Genomic DNA, 21,495 nt, shown 5'->3' on the forward strand with positions numbered 1-21,495 from the left:
AAAGGTAAATATAACATAATCCAACAGCTCTTTCTATTATAAAAATAATCAACATGTATCTCACGCTGGCTATTTTTCTTTTATTCTTACGTAAAAAACTATAATCACTTAGATGTGTCATAAGAGTACAAAAAATTGCTCAATCTTTACAAAGAAAATAGAAAAAGAGAGGCAAGAAAAAATATTCTGTGCTTTCTATTTTTTTTTTTTTTTTCACTCCTTTCCTGAATAAAATAACAGTCTAGTTAGGAGGATCGTGAAAAAAGAGAAGGGAGGGAACGAGCGAGAGTGAGAGTGCGAGAGAATTGCCACGTTCATTGTATGACAAAAGAAGATTGAGTAAGCAAAAATTGTTTGGCCCCGCATTTTATCATTAACAAATAAAAAATCTTGATTTTCAGTCTTTTTTTTTTTTTCTTTTTTTTTTTTTTTTTAAAAAAAAAGCTATTTTTTTATTAGAAGCAATGACAGGACAATCTACTTCTGATATAAGAAAAGGGTGAGTGATGTGTTTCAGTCACATGTTTTTTAATGGATATGAAACAGGCATGAATTGGATCAAAAAAAACTCGAAGCCTATCTTTTAAACCAAGTGCCTGAATTTAAAGCACCCTTGATGATCAGTCAGTTTAAATTCGGTCAATCGAATCCTACTTATCTCTTGAGAGATGGAAAGTAAAAATCCCTTTTCTTTTTATTTGCATCCATACACCAACGGATGACTAAAAAAAACAAAAATTTCTAGTGAACAACAATATGTCTTGCGAAAAAAGCCGCCAGGATCATTGGTTTCCAGCACAGCACATGCAGTCGAAAGAGAATATCGTATTATTCATGCTCTTGGTACTCAAACAGACGTGCCTGTGCCCAAAGTCTATGTGCTCTGTGAAGATACGAGTGTGATTGGTACACCTTTTTACGTCATGGAGTTTTTAAAAGGCCGCATTTTCGAGGACTGTCGGATGCTGTCCTTGCCATTTGAAGAACGCAGGCAACTGTGGCATTCGGCCGTGGAGACTTTGGCCAGGTTGCATCAAGTCGATTTCCATGCGATTGGGTTAAGTAACTATGGTCGAAACAGCGGGTTTTATGAACGACAGATGAAATCGTTGGCCAGAGTATCTCAAGCACAGGCCAAGGCCAAGGATGAAGAGACAGGTGAATGGGTGGGTGAGATTCCTCGATTGAATGATATGTTTGCATGGTTTAAAAAGAATCAAGCCAAAGATGAGGCAACGATTGTTCATGGTGATTTCAAGGTAAATAAAAAGATCAAAGAGAGATCCGTCCTCGTTTTTAAACATGAATCCGTAGATTGATAATTTGGTAAAGGGATGCTTGTTTCCTACTTTCTTAATAACTCATGTACCCCATTAGGTCTTCCATCCTACCGAACCCAAAGTCATCGGTATCCTTGATTGGGAACTATCCACGATCGGCCATCCCTTTTCTGATCTCTCCAATCTATTTCAACCCTTTTACGTACCCGCAGATTCACCTACCGGTCTTTTAGGTTTCAACAACTCTGCTGAACCCTTACCTGTACCCTCAGTCGAAGAACTCATCCAAGTCTATTGCTCCTTTACCTCTCGTTCTTACCCTCTTCACGGCTGGTACTTTGCCATCGTTTTCTCCTTCTTTCGATTGTCAGTCATTGTTCAAGGTATTGCAGCTCGCGTGGCTAGAAAGCAAGCCTCTTCTGCCGAAGCCAAAGTATATGCTTCGAGATTTAAGCCGATATGTGAATTAGTCTTGCATCTGATAGATCAAAGTGATCCAAGTAAACTTTAACGTCATCTTTCACTCCGCTGTCAACTGAGACTGAAAGCACGGTAAAACAATTCAATAAAAAAAAAACGACGGAATAACTTTGTCGAGTGGAATCCCGTACGAAAAAAAAAAAGCGTTGAACCCATCTTTTTGTTGTGAATGAGTTTCTTCTTCTCGTTCTAAATGAAATACCACTTGATTTCTTTTGTTTAGAAATACACCTTTCCCCTCCCAAAAATGAGTGGTATGCCTTTGAAATCAATGGTTTTATTCATTTCATGTCCAATTGAGCGCAAAAATAAACAGCCGGCCGAACAAGATCAAAGAAAAGGAGAGAGAGAGAGGAAAAAAAAAATCCCTCAGGGAACAAGGATAAAAAAAAGGGTAAAAGTGATAAAGGGAATCAGGAAGTGAAGGATGGGATCTGAGCCAACAAAGAAAGGCATTCTACCAAGAAAAGTAATACTCTAAGGGAGACAGCCATGTTGTTTGATCAACCTCAAGAATCATCGAGCAGAACTGTCAAGGATCAACCTACAAAGGGAGCGTATAGGAAGCTTGTTAAAAAGGAACGATTAGGAATGGCAGAGGAGGGCAAAGTCGGGAGATGCTTTTTGAAGCAGTAGATACCGTGTGAGCAGGCATGAAGGACGTCTTGGCGCATGGCCTCCAGATAACCCATAGGCCAACGCATACAACGACTTTGTTCTTGACTTGGCATCAGTGACCAGAGTAAGGGGACAATCACGATCTGTTGTGACAAAAAGTAGTTTAGATCCGCGATCCTCCATCCCTTTGTAACAGACGCTGTAGTACGAGAGGGGGGGTAGGTTTCGATAGGATCGGGCATGGGTTGCCATGGGACCGTCTCTGAGAGATTGTACATCCTCTGGCGTGTTGGCCATGTGGGCAGGAGGCGGCCAAGAAGTGTGGTATCCGGCACCTACGATCCACTGAGCTTGCAACATGTGAATTCTTTATGCCATGGTAGGTCATTTTGCCCAAACGAAGCATCTCCACTTGATCTGCCATGGGCTCCATCCATCTTTCTTATTGTGTATCACACGTTGTTTCAACTGGGGAACGTGTGAATGGCCATCTGTAGACGAACACGGTTAGTGTGGGACCTTGAAGAGAGCAGGTTTGAAAAACGGATCGGGTCGACGCCTATTGTGTTGAGGAGGTGCATGGTTGCTAATGTTTTGGAACGGCTTCAATAAGTGCTTGAGGATCTAGAAAGTTGCCAGGTTTGAATGAGATAAGCAAAAGAAGATGGACGAGACAGGGTATGCTCATAACACTTGTGATCAAGAGGTTCACTATGATTACCTAAATAACACATTGCGCTGGATTCTACCTGTAACCCATTTGTAGGCTGTGAGTTTCACAAGGCTTGAGTAACTCAATCAGTGTGTGCCGGTCGTCAGTGAGTACAGTATATTCAACATAGAGTAGACAATGTAGTAACGGGATGGCTTCTTTAGCAGATAGATCTTCAGTCGTCATTCGAGGTCGCACTACTCTGTCAAGAGAGCGAGAGGAGTGAACCTTGAAGAACACCTGTATGTGGAGGGAAAGCGCCGTGAAGAGACAGTGAACAACAGCAGTTTGCTAAAAAAAAACCCCCCAAGAGAGTATGTTGTAAGACATGCCAGATGAGGCTTTTGCTAACGATGCTTGTGGATCTTTAAAGTGTGTCAATACTTTTGAGAAAAAGTGTACGCAACAGCATGACCCCCAAAGCAGGTATGATTACATCATTTATTTTTATGCTCACTGTTCCAAGCCATCCTGACGTTCCTCACTCAAGATAACTGATCTACCAGCTTTTCTTTTGAACCGATTGTTTATTTTCAATTTGTTTTTGGTCTTTTTCGAACCTGTTGTAAGCAGTACAGCAAGCAACGTTCAACTCTGTGCCTGCTTTACCTGGTGTCAAACCTTTCTCGTTCACAAAAAAAAAAAAATTCGGTTACAAGCTGTCTTTTTTTTTTTTTTTTTGTTCGGGTACAGGGGGACAAGAGATCCAAGTGCTCATCCAAGTTTGTCAAAAGCAAATAGTTCTTCACCAGCATCCATAGCATCATCGAATCCATCAACAACATGATGCTTTCCGTCTTTGTCGTACGATTGAAAGCTTGTTTATAGCCTGTTTTTGAAATGAACAAGACATCGTTTGAAGCTGTGCTCATCTATGCCAAAGGACAGTTTTGATTTGCACTGAATTTGAAATCAAAAGTGTATGAAAAAGATGGAGATTAGTCAATTTGATTCGGAAAAAGGGAAGAGTACTGTACCCGGTTAAACCTTGTACCCTGTTCCTCTTTGTTCCTTTTTGATTAGCCTATTCGTTCATGCTTATCAAAGGAATGATATCCAACACATGCTTCAGTTCGAGAGAAAAAAAAAAAAAAAAAAAAAAGAGAGAAAACGCGCACTTGGGATTATCCGTTGAGATGAATTCAATGGATTTTTTTTAAAAAAAAAAAAGAAACAAACTGAAACAATCTTGTGTTTTTAAACACATCCTACCCTGTCTCTCATTCTGTCTCATCCAATACGATGTTACTATTGAACACGCTTCAGATGCTACCTCCTTTACACAGTGTATTTATTAGTCAAGCATCGATTCAGTCCATCAAGACAGCTGAACCAGACAAGACATCCTTCAGAGGGAATCCTGTTTTGCTGAGCTCGTGTAACACGTTCATGCAGACATTCCTCTTGTTCTCACGTCTCTTTCGAAAAATGGAGTGCCCACTGTGAACAAGTATGGCTCAAGACGATCATCATAAAGACAGTTTCAAACATGCAATAGACGTGTGTTTATTTATCACTTCTTTCCTTCTAATTCAGCCAATTTCTCCTTGATCTCTGCCGTCTTCTTTTCTTGCTCGGCCAAAGATCTCTTCAACTTTTCGAGTAATTCAGCATCATGCTTACGAGCCCACTGATTTTCAGCCGCCTTTTCTTTCTTTCCAAAATCTTTTGTTTCAGCAGTAGCACCTTCGGTGTAGAGAACAGAGGCCATGTGTAAAGTACGACGCTGGGGGATGTGACGGATAGGGTTTGCTTTCATGGACGTGGAGAGCATCATGATGATAAGAAGAAAAAGGAGGAGGTGGGGAAATAAAAAAGAAAATGAGGGGTCAACATGATCTTTTATAAACCAGTTGAGTTCATAATTTTGTTGCATGATTTTTACGCACACACTTTTTTTTTTAATTTTTTTTTTTTTTTTTTTTTTTACAATTCTTGACATTGAACGATGACTGACATTGTTGGTTATGTTTATGGAGCCACTGTCTTTACGGGTGGACTTGTTGGTTATTTAAAAGGTTTAGAATAAAACAAGAAAGGGAATAAGAGGAGGGATGATTGATGAAAAGAATAGCTGGAAGTACCAGTTCACTTTTAGCAGGCTTGATTTTTGGTGGTTTAGCTGCCCTTGGGGCTTATCAGGTCTCTCAAGATTCAAAGAATGTTATTTTAGCTTTAGGTTGGTTTGGATGAGATGAAGCATAGAAATTGATTCTGTTTTATTGTAGTCGTCAGTCTGTTACTCTTGGTTGTCATGGGTACACGCTTCTATAAAGGTCGCAAGTGGATGCCAGCGGGTCTTGTCAGTTTATTAAGGTAAATCAAGTCATCAGTCAACAGTGTCTTACAGATTTATAGTCTTTTGATGGTGATTCGATATGCTTCTCGATTGATCTGATTGTAATAAAATTTACCCTTTTTTTTTTTAATTGCTTACAAAAACGTGGTTTGACTGGACAGGAAACAGGGAAGACGCGGGATGTGAATTAGTCATCCCTGAATAATCAAAAAAAAAAAAAAAAAAAAAAAGAGTTCCCAGAAAAAAAAAAAAAAAGAGAGGATGGATCTGATTTGAAAAAAGAGATCAAGATGATTGTGTGTTGGATCGAAATGAAAAGAAAAGGGTTTTAAATGATTTTATTCACTTTTTCTTTAAACCGGGAAAGATAACTCGTGTCTATTATGCTTAGTTTTCGACAGCCTTGGTTGTGGCTAAAACTCTCTCCGAATTTTGAGTTAGGATCGGAATACCGGAATTGTTATTCAGCCTGCCCAATCAATCATCGGCGCAAGGAGGAAGAAAGGTCTGGGAGGAGGATGAAGAGAGAGAGAGAGAGAGAGACTGCCTTCAAAAATAGTAAAAAAGAATACGAAAGAGAATTGACAAAAAAGGAAATCATAAAAGTTAAACCATCTCGTCTGTGATTTTCTCCGCGATCTAAATTGATGTTTAGCCGTATTCGGCACCGGTTGTTATTTATTTGATTCACCCGGATCATTGGCCCCTACCGGAAAAAAAATCTGGATTTATTTATAAAAAAAAAAAAGAGAGAAATCATCCTTTCTTTCTTTCTCTCCTTTTTAAAAAAGTAAAATGGAAACACCAGTAACACCACCTTATGAAATCAAGAAATTTGATTTATCCTTTCTAACCAACGAATGCATGTCTTCTATTCCTTCACCACCTGAATTCACAGAAGATTGTACGACACACAAGAGAAAATCGATACCACATCGATCTCCTTCATCGATGGATGACAAATCAATCATTTTTCAATTGAGTTCTTCACTTGTTCCCAAGATCCTTCACGGTACCTCGATACTCTGGCCGCTTCGACAGCGTGTGTCCAAAGCGAGGACGGTGAAACGCGTCAAGGCGGTGAAGATTCAGATACCCAGACCAGTCTTACATGAGACTGATCTCGTCTTACCCACCAAGCCCGTCCTGATCCAATCCACTCCTCCAGTCCGACCCCGTAAATACTCACAGCCTCATTCCGGTCGTCCCTCACGTATCAAGGGGCCCTGTCAAGCCTGTCGTGAGACATCCGATGGTTGTATGAGAAAGGCCTTCAACTGGCCATTTCCTACGGACACTGAATTCAGTGACAAGGGAAAACCCTTTGTCTATCTTTGCAATAAATGCGGTCTAAGGTAAACAGGTCCCATTCGAGAACACACACTGATCCATGTCTAGATACAACAAAAGTGGTGGCTGTGTCTGTCGTCACTGTCGCTGGGTGCTCTGTAAAGAAGAAAAACGCAAGGCGATGCAATTGATTGATTCAATGCGTCGTTTTAAACCGGATGGGAAAATAGAACCCGAAGATGACATCGAAAGCTTTGTTTGTAATCCTAAATATTGGCCTTGTGGGCATACTTGGAAAGTCGGTTGGGTTTTACACAGTCAAGATGTGGATGCTGATGAAGACTCCTCATCCAGTGATGACAATACGCTCTAAAAAAATACATGTATATGCCTCTCTCCTCTCCCTCTGTCTATATATGCTCTTAAGAAATAAAAAAACATGTACATACATTCATCTCCCAACATTTTTTTTTTGATTTTGTGTGCCAAGAGGTTGTACACATACATACATACATACTTGTGAGATCATGTCTCTTAAGGATCATGTGGAATATAAAAAAAAAAAAAAAAAAAAAACATGGACAAATTTAATTTTTATATAAAAACCATGACTTATTTCTTTATTAGAAGCAAAGGAGGAAAAGGAAAAGAGAGGGGGTAAAAGAAAGTGCGTGAGATCGTGCGGTATGGCGGAAGCTAAAGTAAGATGGGATGATAGATCGAGATCATAGACGATGGGTATGATTTCACCCATCCTCTTGAATTAAAAATAGACAAGAAAAGCTTGATGAAATCATTTAAAGTTCTTGACAATGCATCGGATGCTTTCACTGATATCCAGTAGGAGGATGACCCAAGGCATGCCAGATCTTGGACTACACACTTGATCTCTTACTGTCGTATTGACTGCTGTGGATAAAAAGTCATCGAAGAAGCCTCCCTCTCTCGACTTGACCTGGCCAGCAAGGGGGGGGTATGCTTCGGTTGAGAAGACGACTGGCGGCGACATGGATTCGAATTCAGCCAATCTCCCCTTTCACCCTCTGCTAAATATTTTTCCAACGCACAGCATCTCAGCTCGCTTTCGACCTATTGGCCCGGTCTGCGGAAGGATCGGAGAGGCGATGGGTCTCTTTTAGGCGCTCAACAAAACCTGAGAGGTCACAATGACCTCGTTTGAAAAAAGTATCCTCAAGCATGTTGGCTTTTCCCTGCTCAAGTTCAGACACACGACCGTCCACTGGGCTGATCGAGGTGCCTCTGCTCGACCTGCCGCGGTCTTCTTGGCCACCCGCTTCAGACACCGGTCTTGATCGACACCCAGTCCGTCGTGCTCGCCTCCTTCTGTGCACGCATGAGTATCCAGGATGCTCTTGGGGGCCGTCCGTGACCCTTTGACTTACTCGACCGGATGACTCAGCTGGCGATATGAAGGGGGGGGACCTGGTCGCGTCCGCTGGTCTTTCCAGGATTGAGCGCGACCTGTTCAGACATCACGTTCTAAAGCCCCACTTCCTCCTGCTCTGCCTCACCTCATCCGTCCTCCTCCTCCTCGCCATTCATGCCCTAAAGTCGCCCGAGTCACAAGGGAATTCAGAAAGGGGAGGTCCTTGGTCTCCACCAGATCATGTCGTGTGTCCGTTGGGTCTTGTAGCGCCCCCCCACGCATCTTTCGACTCGCTGGTGGCGTCTGGCCCGCCCAAGAAGCCCTTCATCCCTCGCAACGTGCATTCGATGGCTTGCTTTTGAAGTCGGCCAGGGTTCGATCGGCTGGAGCGCGTGCTGCAGGGCCGGGTCCATCGTGGGCTCGGTCGGGCCGATGGACTAGGCACTTGGTCGCCTCAGGTCCATCGCCAGACTTGAGAGCTCACTCCCCTCCAGAAAGGCAAGGTCTTTGGGCGATGCTGAGGTAAAGGAGATGGACTGAAACCCTAGGGTGATGGAAGGCATCGGTCAACGTGTTGTCCGAGAGCGGGACAGAGCGGATGCAAGAGGGGTTGAAATGGGTCGAGGCCAGTCCGTGAAGAGAGAGAGGGTCCGGAGGTCATAGAGCGCCATCCGTCAGTGGACGATCGTCCTTGTTCAATCCTTGGTTTGTTCAAGTAGCCCATGTCTCTCTTTCTCTCTGTCCACATCGGCAAGCCCACGCTGGCTATCACAGTAGCCCACTTGCGCATCGTATCGGCCGTCAACACACGTCCTCGTGCTTGATCGGCCGGTGCGATCCGTGTCTCATCAAAACGGCTGCTGCCAACCATGACATGGAACGGACGCAGGAGCCATCCTCTGCCAAAGATCGTCTCGAGATCTGGCTGATCCAGACCGATCTGAAAGAATCCGGTGGCATCCACAGAGACTTGGGGTGATCGGTGGAGGATCGGATTTTAATGGAGGGTGGTTTTCGATACGAGCTAAAGTCGAGCAGAAGAGATAAGGGAGGGGGGGGGATCCTGCTTGTTCGACAGGAGTTGCACTTACAGTCTGTTGTACTCTGGTCGTCATTTCTAATGGCTTTGTCTTGATGTTTTATCCATTGTTTGTTTTTATGACAACTGGTTGAAAAAAAGTGGTTCAAATCAATCAAAAGAACACAATGTTCTGTGGATCATGGCCTTGTACAAAAAAAAAGGATATTACAAAATGATGAAATAAAATGAAAAGAAGCAGGTGTACTTTACCGTTTTTCTTTTGCTTACAAGAGATGTAAGGGGATACTTTCTTTTTTTTTTCTATAAAAAAGGGGGAGAGAAAGGGGGATAAGAGAGAAAGAGAGATTTATAAACAATGGATAGGGTTTGGTGAGTGAGATGGATATACTCTGGTTTTGTTTATAAATCAGAGATCTTGTCACTGATAAAAATAATAAAAACAGTGACATAGGAGAATGATGACCTTGCTCTCACTTCATCTACTTTCTTTAAATCGTATTCTCTACTGCAATTGAGATCCAAGTCAAGTTAAGCAAGGTCATCCACCATCTTGTAAAGACAGAATATGAATACAATATTAAAATGACTATTTCAATCATCATCAAACCAAATTAAAGGGTTCTCCTGCCAATCAAGAAAAGGAGTTCATCTCATATCCTCTTTGCAGGCACATTCTATTTTCTATCGACGTCACACCAAAGAAAAAAGAGGTGTTGATCATCAAACGTTTTTCTTGTGGATACAAGCCAAAAGGATGGAGATTCCATCGTAGGTCTGGATTGGATTGAGTGAAATGGAGGTGCAGGGACAATTTTCTTATTTTATTGGACTTGAATTGATCAGCAGAGGACCAAAGGGATCAAACACTTGCATCCTTTCACAAAACTATCCATAAAATGAAAAAGGCTTAAAAAAAAAAAAAATACAAAAAAGGAAAAAGCGATTTGCAGTGTGATTTTTTTTTTTTTTTATTTTTTTTTTTGAATAATGATTAGCTTCAAGACCAAAAATCTGGTCATTAGCATTCTTGTTATTCTATTTCTTTATTTATTTATATCCTGGAAAACATGGTTTCCAACACAAGCCACAGTTCATCCATCTCACAACCGAACCACATCTCGTTTAACATCAGCCCGTCGACAGACACTGGCCTCTGCCTTGGCCCATATCCGAGTGACCTATAGCACGAACCGTACGCCAGAGATCTCCATACCGCCTCTTTTGGTGCTTTACAGCTGCAAGCCCCATCAGCAGTGTGGAACACTAGCCGAGCGAATGGTCGACATCACCTCCGCCTATTACTATGCCATGCTGCATCCAGACCGGGATGCTGCGTTTGCCTACGACATGGCCTTTCCTGTCCAGTTTGAATGGTACCTGGAGCCGACCCCAGGCCATATGGCCATGCGTACCGGACAAGCCCAATTCTATCTGGACCGTGCGGATCGCGATGAAGTGAAGCATGTGCCCATCTTGAGCTCGCCACCGACCGTGGAGGGCCACCAACGGATCCTGGGCACCACCGTCTGGAAATCGAGAGAGTGGAACGCGACCGAGAGCCCCAAGCGAGGACGGTATGGGCTGGGCCATGTGCCCGATCGATCCGACTGGTTCTTCTTGGCCAGTCGACTTCTCTTTGCGCAACCGACCGACTGGCTGGCGGAACAGCTCGGTCCCTACCGTCGACTGATGGGCGGCAAGATCAAGTTGAAGGAGACGATGGGCGCGCTTGACCCGGACAATGTGCTGACGCCCCACTTGACCTCAGCCTGGTTTCGTCTGGGGGTGTGTGTGAGGCGAGCGGAGGAGGTGGATCGCATGACGGCTCACGTTCGACGGGTGTGTCCCGAAAGAGGCTGTCATGTCTTTGTGTCTGCTGCGAGTGCGCACCTGCTGGACCGCGTCCGTCGAGGACTGAGTGGGCTGTCGGTGCATGCGGTCGCTGAAGGTTACGCGTTTGGTGATCTCGACCGGCCACCTCAACACTGGAAACTGTTTGAATCCAACGAGCAGCTCAAGAAACAGTACGCGCGTGTGTTCATGGACTGGTTGATCTTGAGTCGCATGGATTATTTGATTGGGAGTGAAGAGGATCTGTTTGTGAAGACGGCTGCTTGGAGTGCTCAAGTCCAGACAGACGTGTTGACTGAAAATGGAAAGTTTGTTTCGTTATCCGATTGGTAAATGTATTTTATTAAATAAATTGAATGTGTGTGTGGGGGGGAATAGAGTTTTAAATCAATAAAATAAAAACTTAAGCTGCATTCAATACGAGTTGATCTAATCTACAATATTTTGTTTGACATCGACGAAGACCTGATGGGCTCTTGCTGGGTCCTGTCTCTGTCTTTGCGGTTGATAACATTTCAGATAAGAGTGAGATAGGTTTAGGAAGTGTGGATGACCGACGTAAGAGAGGTTTCTTTTTGATGGGTTGTTCATCGTCAATAAAGAATTTTCGTATCTTTTTTACAGAAGGTTGTTGTTGTTGTTTAATATTGGGTAATGAACGAGTTCTTCTTAAGGAACAAGGTGTTGTCTTTGCATTCGTATAGTCTATGTCTCTTACTGTATTCGGTCTTTGTTTCTTTTTTAATACGGATTGTCTATACCACAACCTCCATGAAAGATTCTCTAAACGAAATCCATCTTGAATATTTGTTTTACATTTTGTAAAAGTGGCCCACAAACAAGAGAGTTGATCAAGATTATTCCAAGGTAAAGAATGTTCTGATAGATGACTTGTGATTAATATCGGTAAGTGGATTTCATTTGAATACATTTTATAAATAAATAAAGAGAAAAAAAAAGGGTGCTCCTTTTTTTTTTTTTTTTTTCGCTCTCTTTCAATCTCTCATTCTTTCATGGTCTTTATGACCCTTTTTTTTTTCCACTCCCCCATTTGAGATATACTTTTTTTGGGGGTAGAAAAGTTTTAATTGGACCCCAACTTTTTATTTCGTTCTTTTATCATTTCTCCAGTTTTTCAAAACAATTCATAGCCTCATTTCTTTTCTGTTTCATTTTGCTTGATTGTAATGAAAACATGAATGAGCCATGAACAAACAGAGAGTTGATAAAAACAAAAGTAGGAAAGGAGGGGGGATAAAACGTTTTCCTTTCTTCCCCGATTGCTTCCGAAAGAAGATCAATTGGACAATAAAGATAAGAGATCGCATGTACACAATCCTGTATAAGACGCCACACATGGACCATTCACTGAGAAACACAGGCTTAGATTCTTATCATCCAAACATCTCCATGTTTATTCAACCGTCAGAATGATTCTCTCTCTCTCTCTTTTTAGTTAGTTTCCTTTCACTGTCTCACAACCCTTTCTTTCCCCACCTTTTTCTTTTTTCAAGTCACACTTTCAAGCCACTCTCCTTCCTTTTTCAGGCTGATATCCAACTGGCTCATGCAAAAAAAAAAGGCTTGGCGAGCATTGAATTGGAATCCATCTTTTTAGAATCATATTTCACAAAGAAAAAAAAGGAGGGGGAAAAAGTGTCACTAAAATTTACAAATCACGGATCGAACCGGATACAATGATAGCACTTGCCATCTTTGTGTTTATTTTCCCACAACAATGGATATTTGCATAACAACCTTATTGGCATGGCATAAAAACAAGTTGAACCCTTCAAGGAATCATATCAAACAAGATCAGTTTCTGCTGACCACTTTATTGAATACAGTTCATCAGATACTGGTTTTGTATCAACATCATCTCAATCCATCAAACAAGATGAGCACCCACTCATTTGACTATCATTTTGGAAAAGAACAAAACAAGTCTGTTGAGAATTCATCATGACCTTTTCATTTAATAATTTAGGCTTGAAAACATAATAGTCTTTCATTCTCAATTCAATGATTTTATTCATGCTTGCTTATCTTGCTTTTATCAGACAGATCTCCCTTTCTGAGTGACCTGCATCTGGTACAAATACCACCCTTTCTCTAGCTGAATAGTCTGATGTCCAAACAGGATTCAAAAATTCCTTTTCTTTCAAATCTGTAAACATCAAGTTCCTATACTTTATTCCGAAATCATAAATCTACTTTTGAGGGAAAAAAAAAAATAAAAAAATCGCGCAAATAAAATGGTGTAAATTAAAAATAAATTTAGCATAGAAGCAGGAGTAAAAAAAAAAAAAAAAAAAAAAAAAAAAAAAAAAAAAAAAAAGATGGGCACAAAAGATAAAACAAAAGAAACAACAAAATGCGTACATTGAATAAAAGCAAGTAGAAAATGGAGAACAATCACTCGACATCAATGTTCAGTGATAAAAGGTGGCACAACTGAATAAACAAGGTACAAGTTAACTTTCAAGCTTATCAAACTGCATCTGAGGCAACACAGCGATCTCTGTAGTGGATAGTCACAGGCTTTTAGTCAAACGTATCCTTCTTTAAATCTTCTTCTTTCAGCCCTCGCACGCTGAAACTTTTGTGGTATGTCACCATGGTAGCAAGTGATGTGAACAGTAGGAATCCTATTTGGGCATGCTGCCAAACCCCGATGCCATCAGCGTTCTTTAACATCTGTACTCTTTTGCACAGTCACTGTAATCTTGATTAGTACAGGCCAGCCGACCATGTTCATCCTTCTTGATCAGAGTATTGGATGACCATGACTTTAGGATTATTTTGTCTTTACGCTATTCTCTTGAAGGTTGTCAGACTACCATGTTCACACCTCGGATGGACTTGTTTGAGACGCTTCCAGTATACAAACAGCCCATCTTTCTTCAGCATCCCTTCTGAATCCAACACAGGTTCTTGATATCGCGTATTTGGAGCGGAACAGTGGCCCATCACAAAAACAGCATCTTTGCCAAACTTACTTTTCAGTTGGGTGTCCCCTATCCTCGCTAGCCTCTTGATGCCCTTGGACAGTTTCAGCTTCCGTATCGTCAACGGATGGATTTCCGTAGCATGCCTTTGTAACTATTCAGTAACCAACGGAAGATTTCCAAGGTATTCTTCATAATCGTGTAGATCCAATGATTGAGAATGGACAAGAGTGTCTTTAGCCATTTGTACTTTTCGTGGTTGAACAACCTTACCGATACGACGGTACTTGTTTTTTTTTTTTCATCCTATCTTGACAAGACTGAGTATATCAATACGTGCATCAGCAGTAGAGTTTTCATGTACACAGCAAAAAAGGCCCCATCTTCCCCCGGTCCATCGTAACTCAGCAATCCGTCATTTCTCCATGTTGCTGAGCATTCAAGTTTTTGATGCAACACGCGGGCTTTACAAAGGTGCTTTGCAGACCAATGTATCGATGCTTTCTATCCTGTCTTTTTTTGGAAGAAATGTGAAGCGGATAGCATCCTTTTGGATTGTTTCACGAAATCGAAGCATACCACATTCTTGAGATTTCAAAGCTGCAGAGTTCATCATCTCAGTCTAGAGGTTGATTTTATGGATACCATTGATCCACTCAAATCCAAGAGTATCCTCACAGAGAATTTTCAATCCATCGTTGCATAGTCAGGTGTCCAGGTTTTGTAAAGAAATAACATGAAGGTATGAAGGCAGGACTGATAAAAGTAAGAGAAGGAAATAGACAGGGTTTTATAAAGTGTCTTTCGGTCATATTATCACTTTGATTAATAGCACCACTTGTTCTTTGTTATGGAGTATGGTATAACAAAGCTAATGGCTAAACATAATTATGAATGCACCAATAAATGAACAGCACTAAATGAACACGAGGCGCTCTTTATTATTATCAACATAACTTCTGTTTAATTATCTTTGTATACAATCTCAAAGTATTGAGAGGGGCTAGGTGTAGATCCACCTGCTTCCATACAGATCTTGGCTCCATCAAATGCATCGCCAAGATGAGGGACAAAGTCATAAGCAGATCCCAACTTTTTGCTGTGAATGTTCTTCTTACCCTTGTCATATACCCATTGAAATTCAGGATTCTGTTGATTTTCCTTTTGAACCAAGGTATAGTGGTTGCTGTGGTGAGGATCATGGTTCAAGAAGCCAATGACCTTTCCAGACTGAACATTGACAATCTGCTCCTTTTCATCAAAGTACCATACCTGCTTGCCTTCCCAATCATTGTCGGTCTTGTTCTTCAGGACAACATAAGCATCAACATGGTTACTGTTGCCCTCAACGTCAATATACAAGCCTTTTTGGGTTTGCTTCAGGTAAAAATGCTTGTTTTGTTCCATTGTTTCTATAAACCAATCAAAATGTTAAGCTGGGTTTTTTTCAAGAGAAAACAAATCTATACAAAGACACCTACAAATCTAATGACTAATGATGATAATGAGAATAATAATAAAAAGAAGAGGGAAGGATTAGGCTATATATATATGTTCACAAAAAAAAAAGATAATGATAATAAAAAAGAATCCTCAATAGCTACAGTTACATTACACATTCAGTTTACATCAAAGTCCTTATAGTTGCATCCATGCTTTAAGAGAGCATTATGTCAACTCAATAAAGATCCATTATTCTAAGAACTTGATTGGTTGCCATGACTTTTTTCATATAGCATACTATATTTAGTCTCAATAAGAATGATCTAAACCAACAGAAGTATGAGAACTGAACTTTTTTTTTTGTTTTTTTTTGTTTTTTTTGTTTTTTTTTTTAAGAAACTGTTCTAGTTCAATGCTTTGATTGTGACACATAATGCACTTTTATACTTTTAAGGAATTTTCTAATGTCAATTACATTTTTTAACGTATAAACAATATTGATAAGATATCATTGATAATAAAGAAGGATTATATCTATTTGGCATGGAAAGCATAATTCATAACTCTTAAATTCCATGCTTGTGAACTAGATCGCTAAGGTACCTTTCTTTTTTTTTTTTTTTTTTTTGTTTTGGTAATGGAGCAGTTTACTGAAACATTTCTGTTTAGATAAACACTTTTGTAGTCAAAAGTTATACTTGTAGAACTGCTTGGACTATCTAATAAGAAGACTAAAACGACTCAACATGAAAACATTAACAAAAAAAAAAGAAAAACTACTTGGGATACAGTATATGATTTGCTAAAAGAAAAAGTACTTTGTTTCACCAATAATTCTTTTGTCTTTTCTGGACATCTTTATTTCATACTATCACTGATATCTTTTACTATAATAATTTATTTACGAACAAGTTTCTGCTACAGATGAAGAGACGAATTGGTAAAATAATGGAGCAACATGTGTATTCCTTAATCCTTACTTTTTAATCGTTTCTATGGTCTTGGTTGCATGCTCTGATGAATTGTGTATACTTTAAGTGAGTCATTTTTGTTACATGCAACAAATGACTCGATGCCAATCCTTACTTTTCTTGTCAGGTCAGCAATCGGTCAATCCTTAATGTACAGAGGTCAATGAGTTATTAGGAAATCTATCATTATTCTCAACAAGATTCCTGATGCCTTTTTTCATGTCGCATGTCAACATGATGAGACTTTTATGATGTTTGTAGTTCTTAGAGATAGACCCATTGCTTTTTAGAAGCCTGCTTTCATAGGGTTCTTTTATTAGTTTCCAAAAGGTGGTTCTTCTTAAAGGCTGCTGTGTGTAGATTGATTGACAAAATTCTAATGAATCCTTTTCTGAACGCGTGTCTCTACATAACAATAGTATGGATCATTATGAGCTAAATAATGTCCATAGAGTGTTTGCTATACATATCCTCGATAGAATTATCTCTACTTGCTTTCAAAAATATGGTTTTTTGAACTATTACGCAATTGTGACCAGGCTTATATTAGTCTATTGCATTAAATATATGTATTACATGCTGTTCATTTATCAATACAGACGCATGTCAAAATGAATAATTATGACAAAACTTGAAATATACATTCATACAGATGACAGATACATTATTACTATAAAACATTTTCTTTGTCCCATCTTCATAACTGCTGCCGATTAAATTATTTGAAGTATCTATGGGTACATATTTGCATTCGTCTGGTTTTGGCAATAGGATAATATAGAACATTGCGCATAATAAAAAAAGTTGGATTCATCAGCAACAGAATCAAAAGGATATGTATATTCTGCTCACTTTTTCTTTGTTTAATCAACTATTCACTTTAAAAAGAAAGAGCAAGTCAAGCTAGGTTCTAGTTCGCATAATATTTTCTGAATTTCCTTGTATAATCTTATTTCTACTGATTTTGCAATAAACTGTACTCAAATATTAAAACGACTTTTCCCTTATTGAAAAGCTCCAAGCTAATACTTGATGGTAGTTATAGACTGTTCTCAGGAGAAAGAAAAATCATTGAGGGCTCTGTCCTTAGCAGGATTTGAAAAGTAGCAAATTCAGTCCATACTTCATTTAGGGCAATAAAGAGTATTTTTAGTCAATCGCTGTTAGATACAGCAGCGTAGTAAAAACCATTCATATTTATTTATGTCAATAAACAATTCAGATGGTCTAAGAAATTAATTATCCTCATCTTGACAACAAGTCCAGCAATCGCCAAACTGCTTGGGGTCCCATCCTTCAGGGCATTCACGTTCTTCGGGAAAACATACCCTCCAACAGGCATCTTGGGCTTCAGCGACATTGGAATTAAGCAAGTAGGAACCAAGAGCAAGAAGAACAATGGAGGCGATTTTCATTTTTTGTAGGCTTGATAAAAGTATTAGATGTATAGATCACTTTAAATAATAATAATAAAAAAAAATCGGGCTTATTTATATGAAAAAAGGGTGTATAAAGTTTTCCCATTGATAACATGAAATTTATTCAATGGTTGTTCAAATTGAACAAAAAGATAATAAACAATGAAAATCTTACGCAAACAAAAGGAACACTACTTTATATGAAAGGTAAGCTGCCAGTCAGATCGTTGATGTAAAAGCAAGCAATACATTGTATTTATTAACATGTTTGTAATACAGTAGCAAGTAGCCTATAAGATGTTTGTTTTAAAGTTATGTGCCATATAACGCATTATTTCTTTTATTACGCAAAGCCAATGACGTCGAGTCGTACATATAAACTTGAGGCGCCTTATACCCATGATTATTTTTATGCAGTTTATGCATATTTTCTTAGCATATTTTTTACATGTTTCTGGATTGACTGTACTTTTTGCTCATCCTATTTACGCATCCATTCTACTATTAAACCATATGTCTTGGCAAGATTTTGCAGACAAAAGTGATAATTGCAAAAGCAAAGAGCTTTGAAAGAAATTTCAAACTTGTAAATAAAAGCGATAGATGTTGGAAGGGAAAAATCGGTGTTAAATAATACTGCAGGTGGCTCTATAGCTATAATTGAGGATAATCTAGGGTCTAATTCTTTCTGGACTTTTATGCCAACATAAAAATGCTTAAGGAATCAAATGCTTTTTATGCGGCTGTAAATGGGAAAGAAAATGAATAGCATAAGAAAAGTATCTTGCTTCCTTAGGCTATACGCAGTTAGATACAAAGAGAAAAGGTTTTTCAGAGTGAATACAAGTGAGAAAAAAGAATATCCCTACTTTCCTTTCGCTTAGCATTCAGAACAGTGGTTTTAAAAGTGATGTTTTCTATTACTCATCATCTCATAATCTAGAACCGTTTGCATCACAATAATTATAGCAATTTTTTTTTACACTATCTCTGATATGCGAATTTGCTTCTAGAGTGTTTTTATCCTTTTGATATGTAGTGAGCTGCTAAAGACAAAAGACTATACTACTATTTTCTTTTTCTATTTGAATATGTCTCTGCGTTCACCATTTCTAAAAATGAAAAGGACAAAGCGAACTTACTAATATGTATTATGCTCGAAAAATTACATGAATACCATGAGAAATAATTGTCAGGGTAGCCAATTCCTGTTAATAAATGCAAATGAATGTAGTCATTATATCAATGAATCAAATTTTTGCTTTATTTTATGTATAATAGCATAGTAAATATATTGTATATATTATTTGAGCAAAGCTGTGGCTGTTTACTCATCATGATCATTGAAAAATTCAATGCTTCAGAAACAGTTCAAATGCTTTGTGTTTTCAAAATCATAATGAATCTGTATCCAGTAAAAGAAATGCTTTAAGAGACCTCAGCGTCGTATTAGTTTAAAGGATTTAGTTATCTTCTTCAATGACCATTAACCATTCGAATATTGTAACATTATGGGTGATTTCCTTAAGCACATTTCATATTTCTGATTCGACAGCTGTTCATAATATTACATTATTTGTGTTTTAATTAATTAATTTATACCATTGAGCTGTTTTGCTCATTTGTTTATTTATATTATTCAACTTTCTTCTCATGAACTTATTTTAAGAATGTTGATGATAATGTCATGCTTATTCACAAACCTAAATGAAATCCAACCACTATACTAGCAGCAATGCACCTTGTATCGAGCATAACTATTGATATAAAGGACCTTAAACCACATTAAATATATCTCTGGATGCATGTTTTGTAAACAATTGCTCTAAAATATCATAGTAAAGCTCTAAAGTAATATTATAGACTTCAAAAGACCTATGTTTCTATAGTGCACTGGTTAAAAAGCATGCTGCGAAGAACGCTTTAGTCTAATGTATTTTATTGATGGCTTTGTAAATTATGAATGACTAGCTCATCAAGATATCATCACGACAAGAAACCGTGCTTTAGGTTAAAGGAACTCAACAGAATATTCCAAGATAAACAAAAACGACAATTCTCCATAACATAATTAGATATGACTATTATCTTTAGTTACCTTGAATCAATATTAAAAGTAAAACGTTTTCTCAATTGTTTATTACTATTCTTTTCAGTTAAACGTACCAGGCCAAACAAACAGATGGTTTTCATAATTGGTTTTGTTCTATCCGCAATTGACTTAGTTGGCGTGTTTTTTACTTTAATCCAACTGTAGCTACACCCATACCTATACAAGCAAAAGAAGCTGAATCATATTATACGTTAAGATTCACTTCCCCTATATTTTTTTTCCTCTCATAAACCATTGGCCGAACTATCAACTATAGGTAATAATATAGACTTAGAAGATGCGTAGCATCTTCTGTATATTTTCATTTCTCCTAGTCTTATTTATAGCATAAATTGAATTAGTATATATTCATCCGTTGAGGACAATGGGATGATTCTTATTTTTAAAACAATACACTTAAAAGTAAAGCTAAACTTTTAATAAAATTACAATGTGTTTTGAATCGAATTGAGACATGTATTCATTTCTAAAGAGAAAAGCAATGATAGCATCTTTAATTTTCCAAATCTTTAAATAATATATTTGGGTTTTTTTGTTTAAATGGTCGGTGAAAAAAGGTACCCAAAAGTAATTGATTAAAAAATGTATATGTTTGATGTATGATAGTTAAATATTATATATTGCTTCTTGTGATTATTAGTATTTAGTCTTTTATATAGTTAAAAACAAAGGAAAGGATGTGAAAAGATGACTTTTAATATAGTCTCATTACTTGATCGAAGTTATACAGATCAGAGTGGCTGGAGAATAGAAACAGTAGTGCCTTAAATCAAATTCACTGACAGCCATCTCACTTTAAAGAACATTTCAGGAACGGGCTTATCTATAGTAAAAATAATTCATTTATATGAGATATTATATACTACCAGAGCGCTTTATTTTAATTTGATATTTGATTCAAAGCTATCGACGAGTGTGTGATCCTCTTTTACGTTAAGATGATCTATATCGACCGATTATATCATTTTAACAATTGGTGATAAAAATGTGGGTTACATTTGCCAAAAAAATACTATAATAACTTTGGTACGACAGCATGCTACAATAATGTAAATAGCATACATCTATCGGGCTTTCTAAATTGGCATATACTGGGTACACAACGTGTCAAACGTTCAACCGCTAAATAATCTGGTGGATATCCATGCTTGTATCGGCCGTATGATAGTAGTGAACTTGTTAATATTAGGATTTGAATGATGTTAACTTTTTAGTAGCTTGATCTATATATTCCTTACTAACATAGGCTTCAAATTTCTAATCGAGCTTTTTATATTCAATAATCTACGCTAGTATGTTTTAAATAGAAAAATGGTTATCTAAATACAAATCAAAGTATTGTATTTTATAATCTCAGTTAAGAGGAGAGAACAAGCGATTGTTTCTTTTTTTTTTTTTTTTTTTTTTTTTTTTTTTTTTTTTTTTTTTTTTTTTTGGCTGATGCAATGCATTTATGAATCTAAGCAATTGCTGTTGAACAAGAGAATTCAAATATCCTGTAGTCTCCTTAGCCGTTTGAGGATCAACCTCACTTTATCGAAACAATAATATTGGAAATATCTATATATATTGCAAGATTCACTATAAGAGAAAAATATTCTCCTGTCACTTATATTCCTAATTCTCATCCATCATTTTACATA

At 38.3% G+C, this 21,495-nt stretch overlaps 9 protein-coding genes across 9 annotated transcripts; 3 read left to right on the forward strand and 6 right to left on the reverse strand.

The window, feature by feature from the left end:
• Nucleotides 1–464: 464 nt before the first annotated feature.
• RO3G_13542 (uncharacterized protein) lies at nt 465–1,791 on the forward strand (the record flags this gene model as incomplete). The annotated part of the gene is made up of 4 exons (XM_067668126.1): nt 465–499; nt 547–675; nt 746–1,259; nt 1,378–1,791. 4 exons carry the CDS (start codon nt 465–467, stop codon nt 1,789–1,791), a joined length of 1,092 nt encoding a protein of 363 aa, XP_067524227.1.
• Nucleotides 1,792–2,345: 554 nt separating this feature from the next.
• RO3G_13543 (uncharacterized protein) lies at nt 2,346–2,802 on the reverse strand (the record flags this gene model as incomplete). The annotated part of the gene is made up of 2 exons (XM_067668127.1): nt 2,346–2,521; nt 2,718–2,802. The coding sequence occupies 2 exons, from the start codon at nt 2,800–2,802 to the stop codon at nt 2,346–2,348; spliced, it is 261 nt and encodes an 86-aa protein (XP_067524228.1).
• A 1,801-nt stretch (nt 2,803–4,603) lies between these two features.
• RO3G_13544 (uncharacterized protein) lies at nt 4,604–4,849 on the reverse strand (the record flags this gene model as incomplete). Its single annotated transcript, XM_067668128.1, has 1 exon — nt 4,604–4,849. The coding sequence occupies one exon, from the start codon at nt 4,847–4,849 to the stop codon at nt 4,604–4,606; it is 246 nt and encodes an 81-aa protein (XP_067524229.1).
• Nucleotides 4,850–6,184: 1,335 nt separating this feature from the next.
• Nucleotides 6,185–7,052, forward strand: RO3G_13545 (uncharacterized protein; the record flags this gene model as incomplete). Its single annotated transcript, XM_067668129.1, has 2 exons — nt 6,185–6,744; nt 6,788–7,052. The coding sequence occupies 2 exons, from the start codon at nt 6,185–6,187 to the stop codon at nt 7,050–7,052; spliced, it is 825 nt and encodes a 274-aa protein (XP_067524230.1).
• Nucleotides 7,053–10,095: 3,043 nt separating this feature from the next.
• Nucleotides 10,096–11,292, forward strand: RO3G_13546 (uncharacterized protein; the record flags this gene model as incomplete). The annotated part of the gene is made up of 1 exon (XM_067668130.1): nt 10,096–11,292. One exon carries the CDS (start codon nt 10,096–10,098, stop codon nt 11,290–11,292), a length of 1,197 nt encoding a protein of 398 aa, XP_067524231.1.
• A 70-nt stretch (nt 11,293–11,362) lies between these two features.
• RO3G_13547 (uncharacterized protein) lies at nt 11,363–11,890 on the reverse strand (the record flags this gene model as incomplete). Its single annotated transcript, XM_067668131.1, has 2 exons — nt 11,363–11,664; nt 11,776–11,890. The coding sequence occupies 2 exons, from the start codon at nt 11,888–11,890 to the stop codon at nt 11,363–11,365; spliced, it is 417 nt and encodes a 138-aa protein (XP_067524232.1).
• A 1,877-nt stretch (nt 11,891–13,767) lies between these two features.
• On the reverse strand, nt 13,768–14,151 carry RO3G_13548 (uncharacterized protein; the record flags this gene model as incomplete). The annotated part of the gene is made up of 3 exons (XM_067668132.1): nt 13,768–13,892; nt 13,959–14,016; nt 14,074–14,151. 3 exons carry the CDS (start codon nt 14,149–14,151, stop codon nt 13,768–13,770), a joined length of 261 nt encoding a protein of 86 aa, XP_067524233.1.
• A 719-nt stretch (nt 14,152–14,870) lies between these two features.
• On the reverse strand, nt 14,871–15,314 carry RO3G_13549 (uncharacterized protein; the record flags this gene model as incomplete). Its single annotated transcript, XM_067668133.1, has 1 exon — nt 14,871–15,314. The coding sequence occupies one exon, from the start codon at nt 15,312–15,314 to the stop codon at nt 14,871–14,873; it is 444 nt and encodes a 147-aa protein (XP_067524234.1).
• A 2,242-nt stretch (nt 15,315–17,556) lies between these two features.
• On the reverse strand, nt 17,557–17,736 carry RO3G_13550 (uncharacterized protein; the record flags this gene model as incomplete). The annotated part of the gene is made up of 1 exon (XM_067668134.1): nt 17,557–17,736. The coding sequence occupies one exon, from the start codon at nt 17,734–17,736 to the stop codon at nt 17,557–17,559; it is 180 nt and encodes a 59-aa protein (XP_067524235.1).
• Between the last annotated feature and the right edge of the window lie 3,759 nt (nt 17,737–21,495).

The sequence above is a fragment of the Rhizopus delemar genome, genomic scaffold, assembly GCF_000149305.1.
Source record: "Rhizopus delemar RA 99-880 supercont3.12 genomic scaffold, whole genome shotgun sequence".
NCBI lineage: Eukaryota > Fungi > Mucoromycota > Mucoromycetes > Mucorales > Rhizopodaceae > Rhizopus > Rhizopus delemar.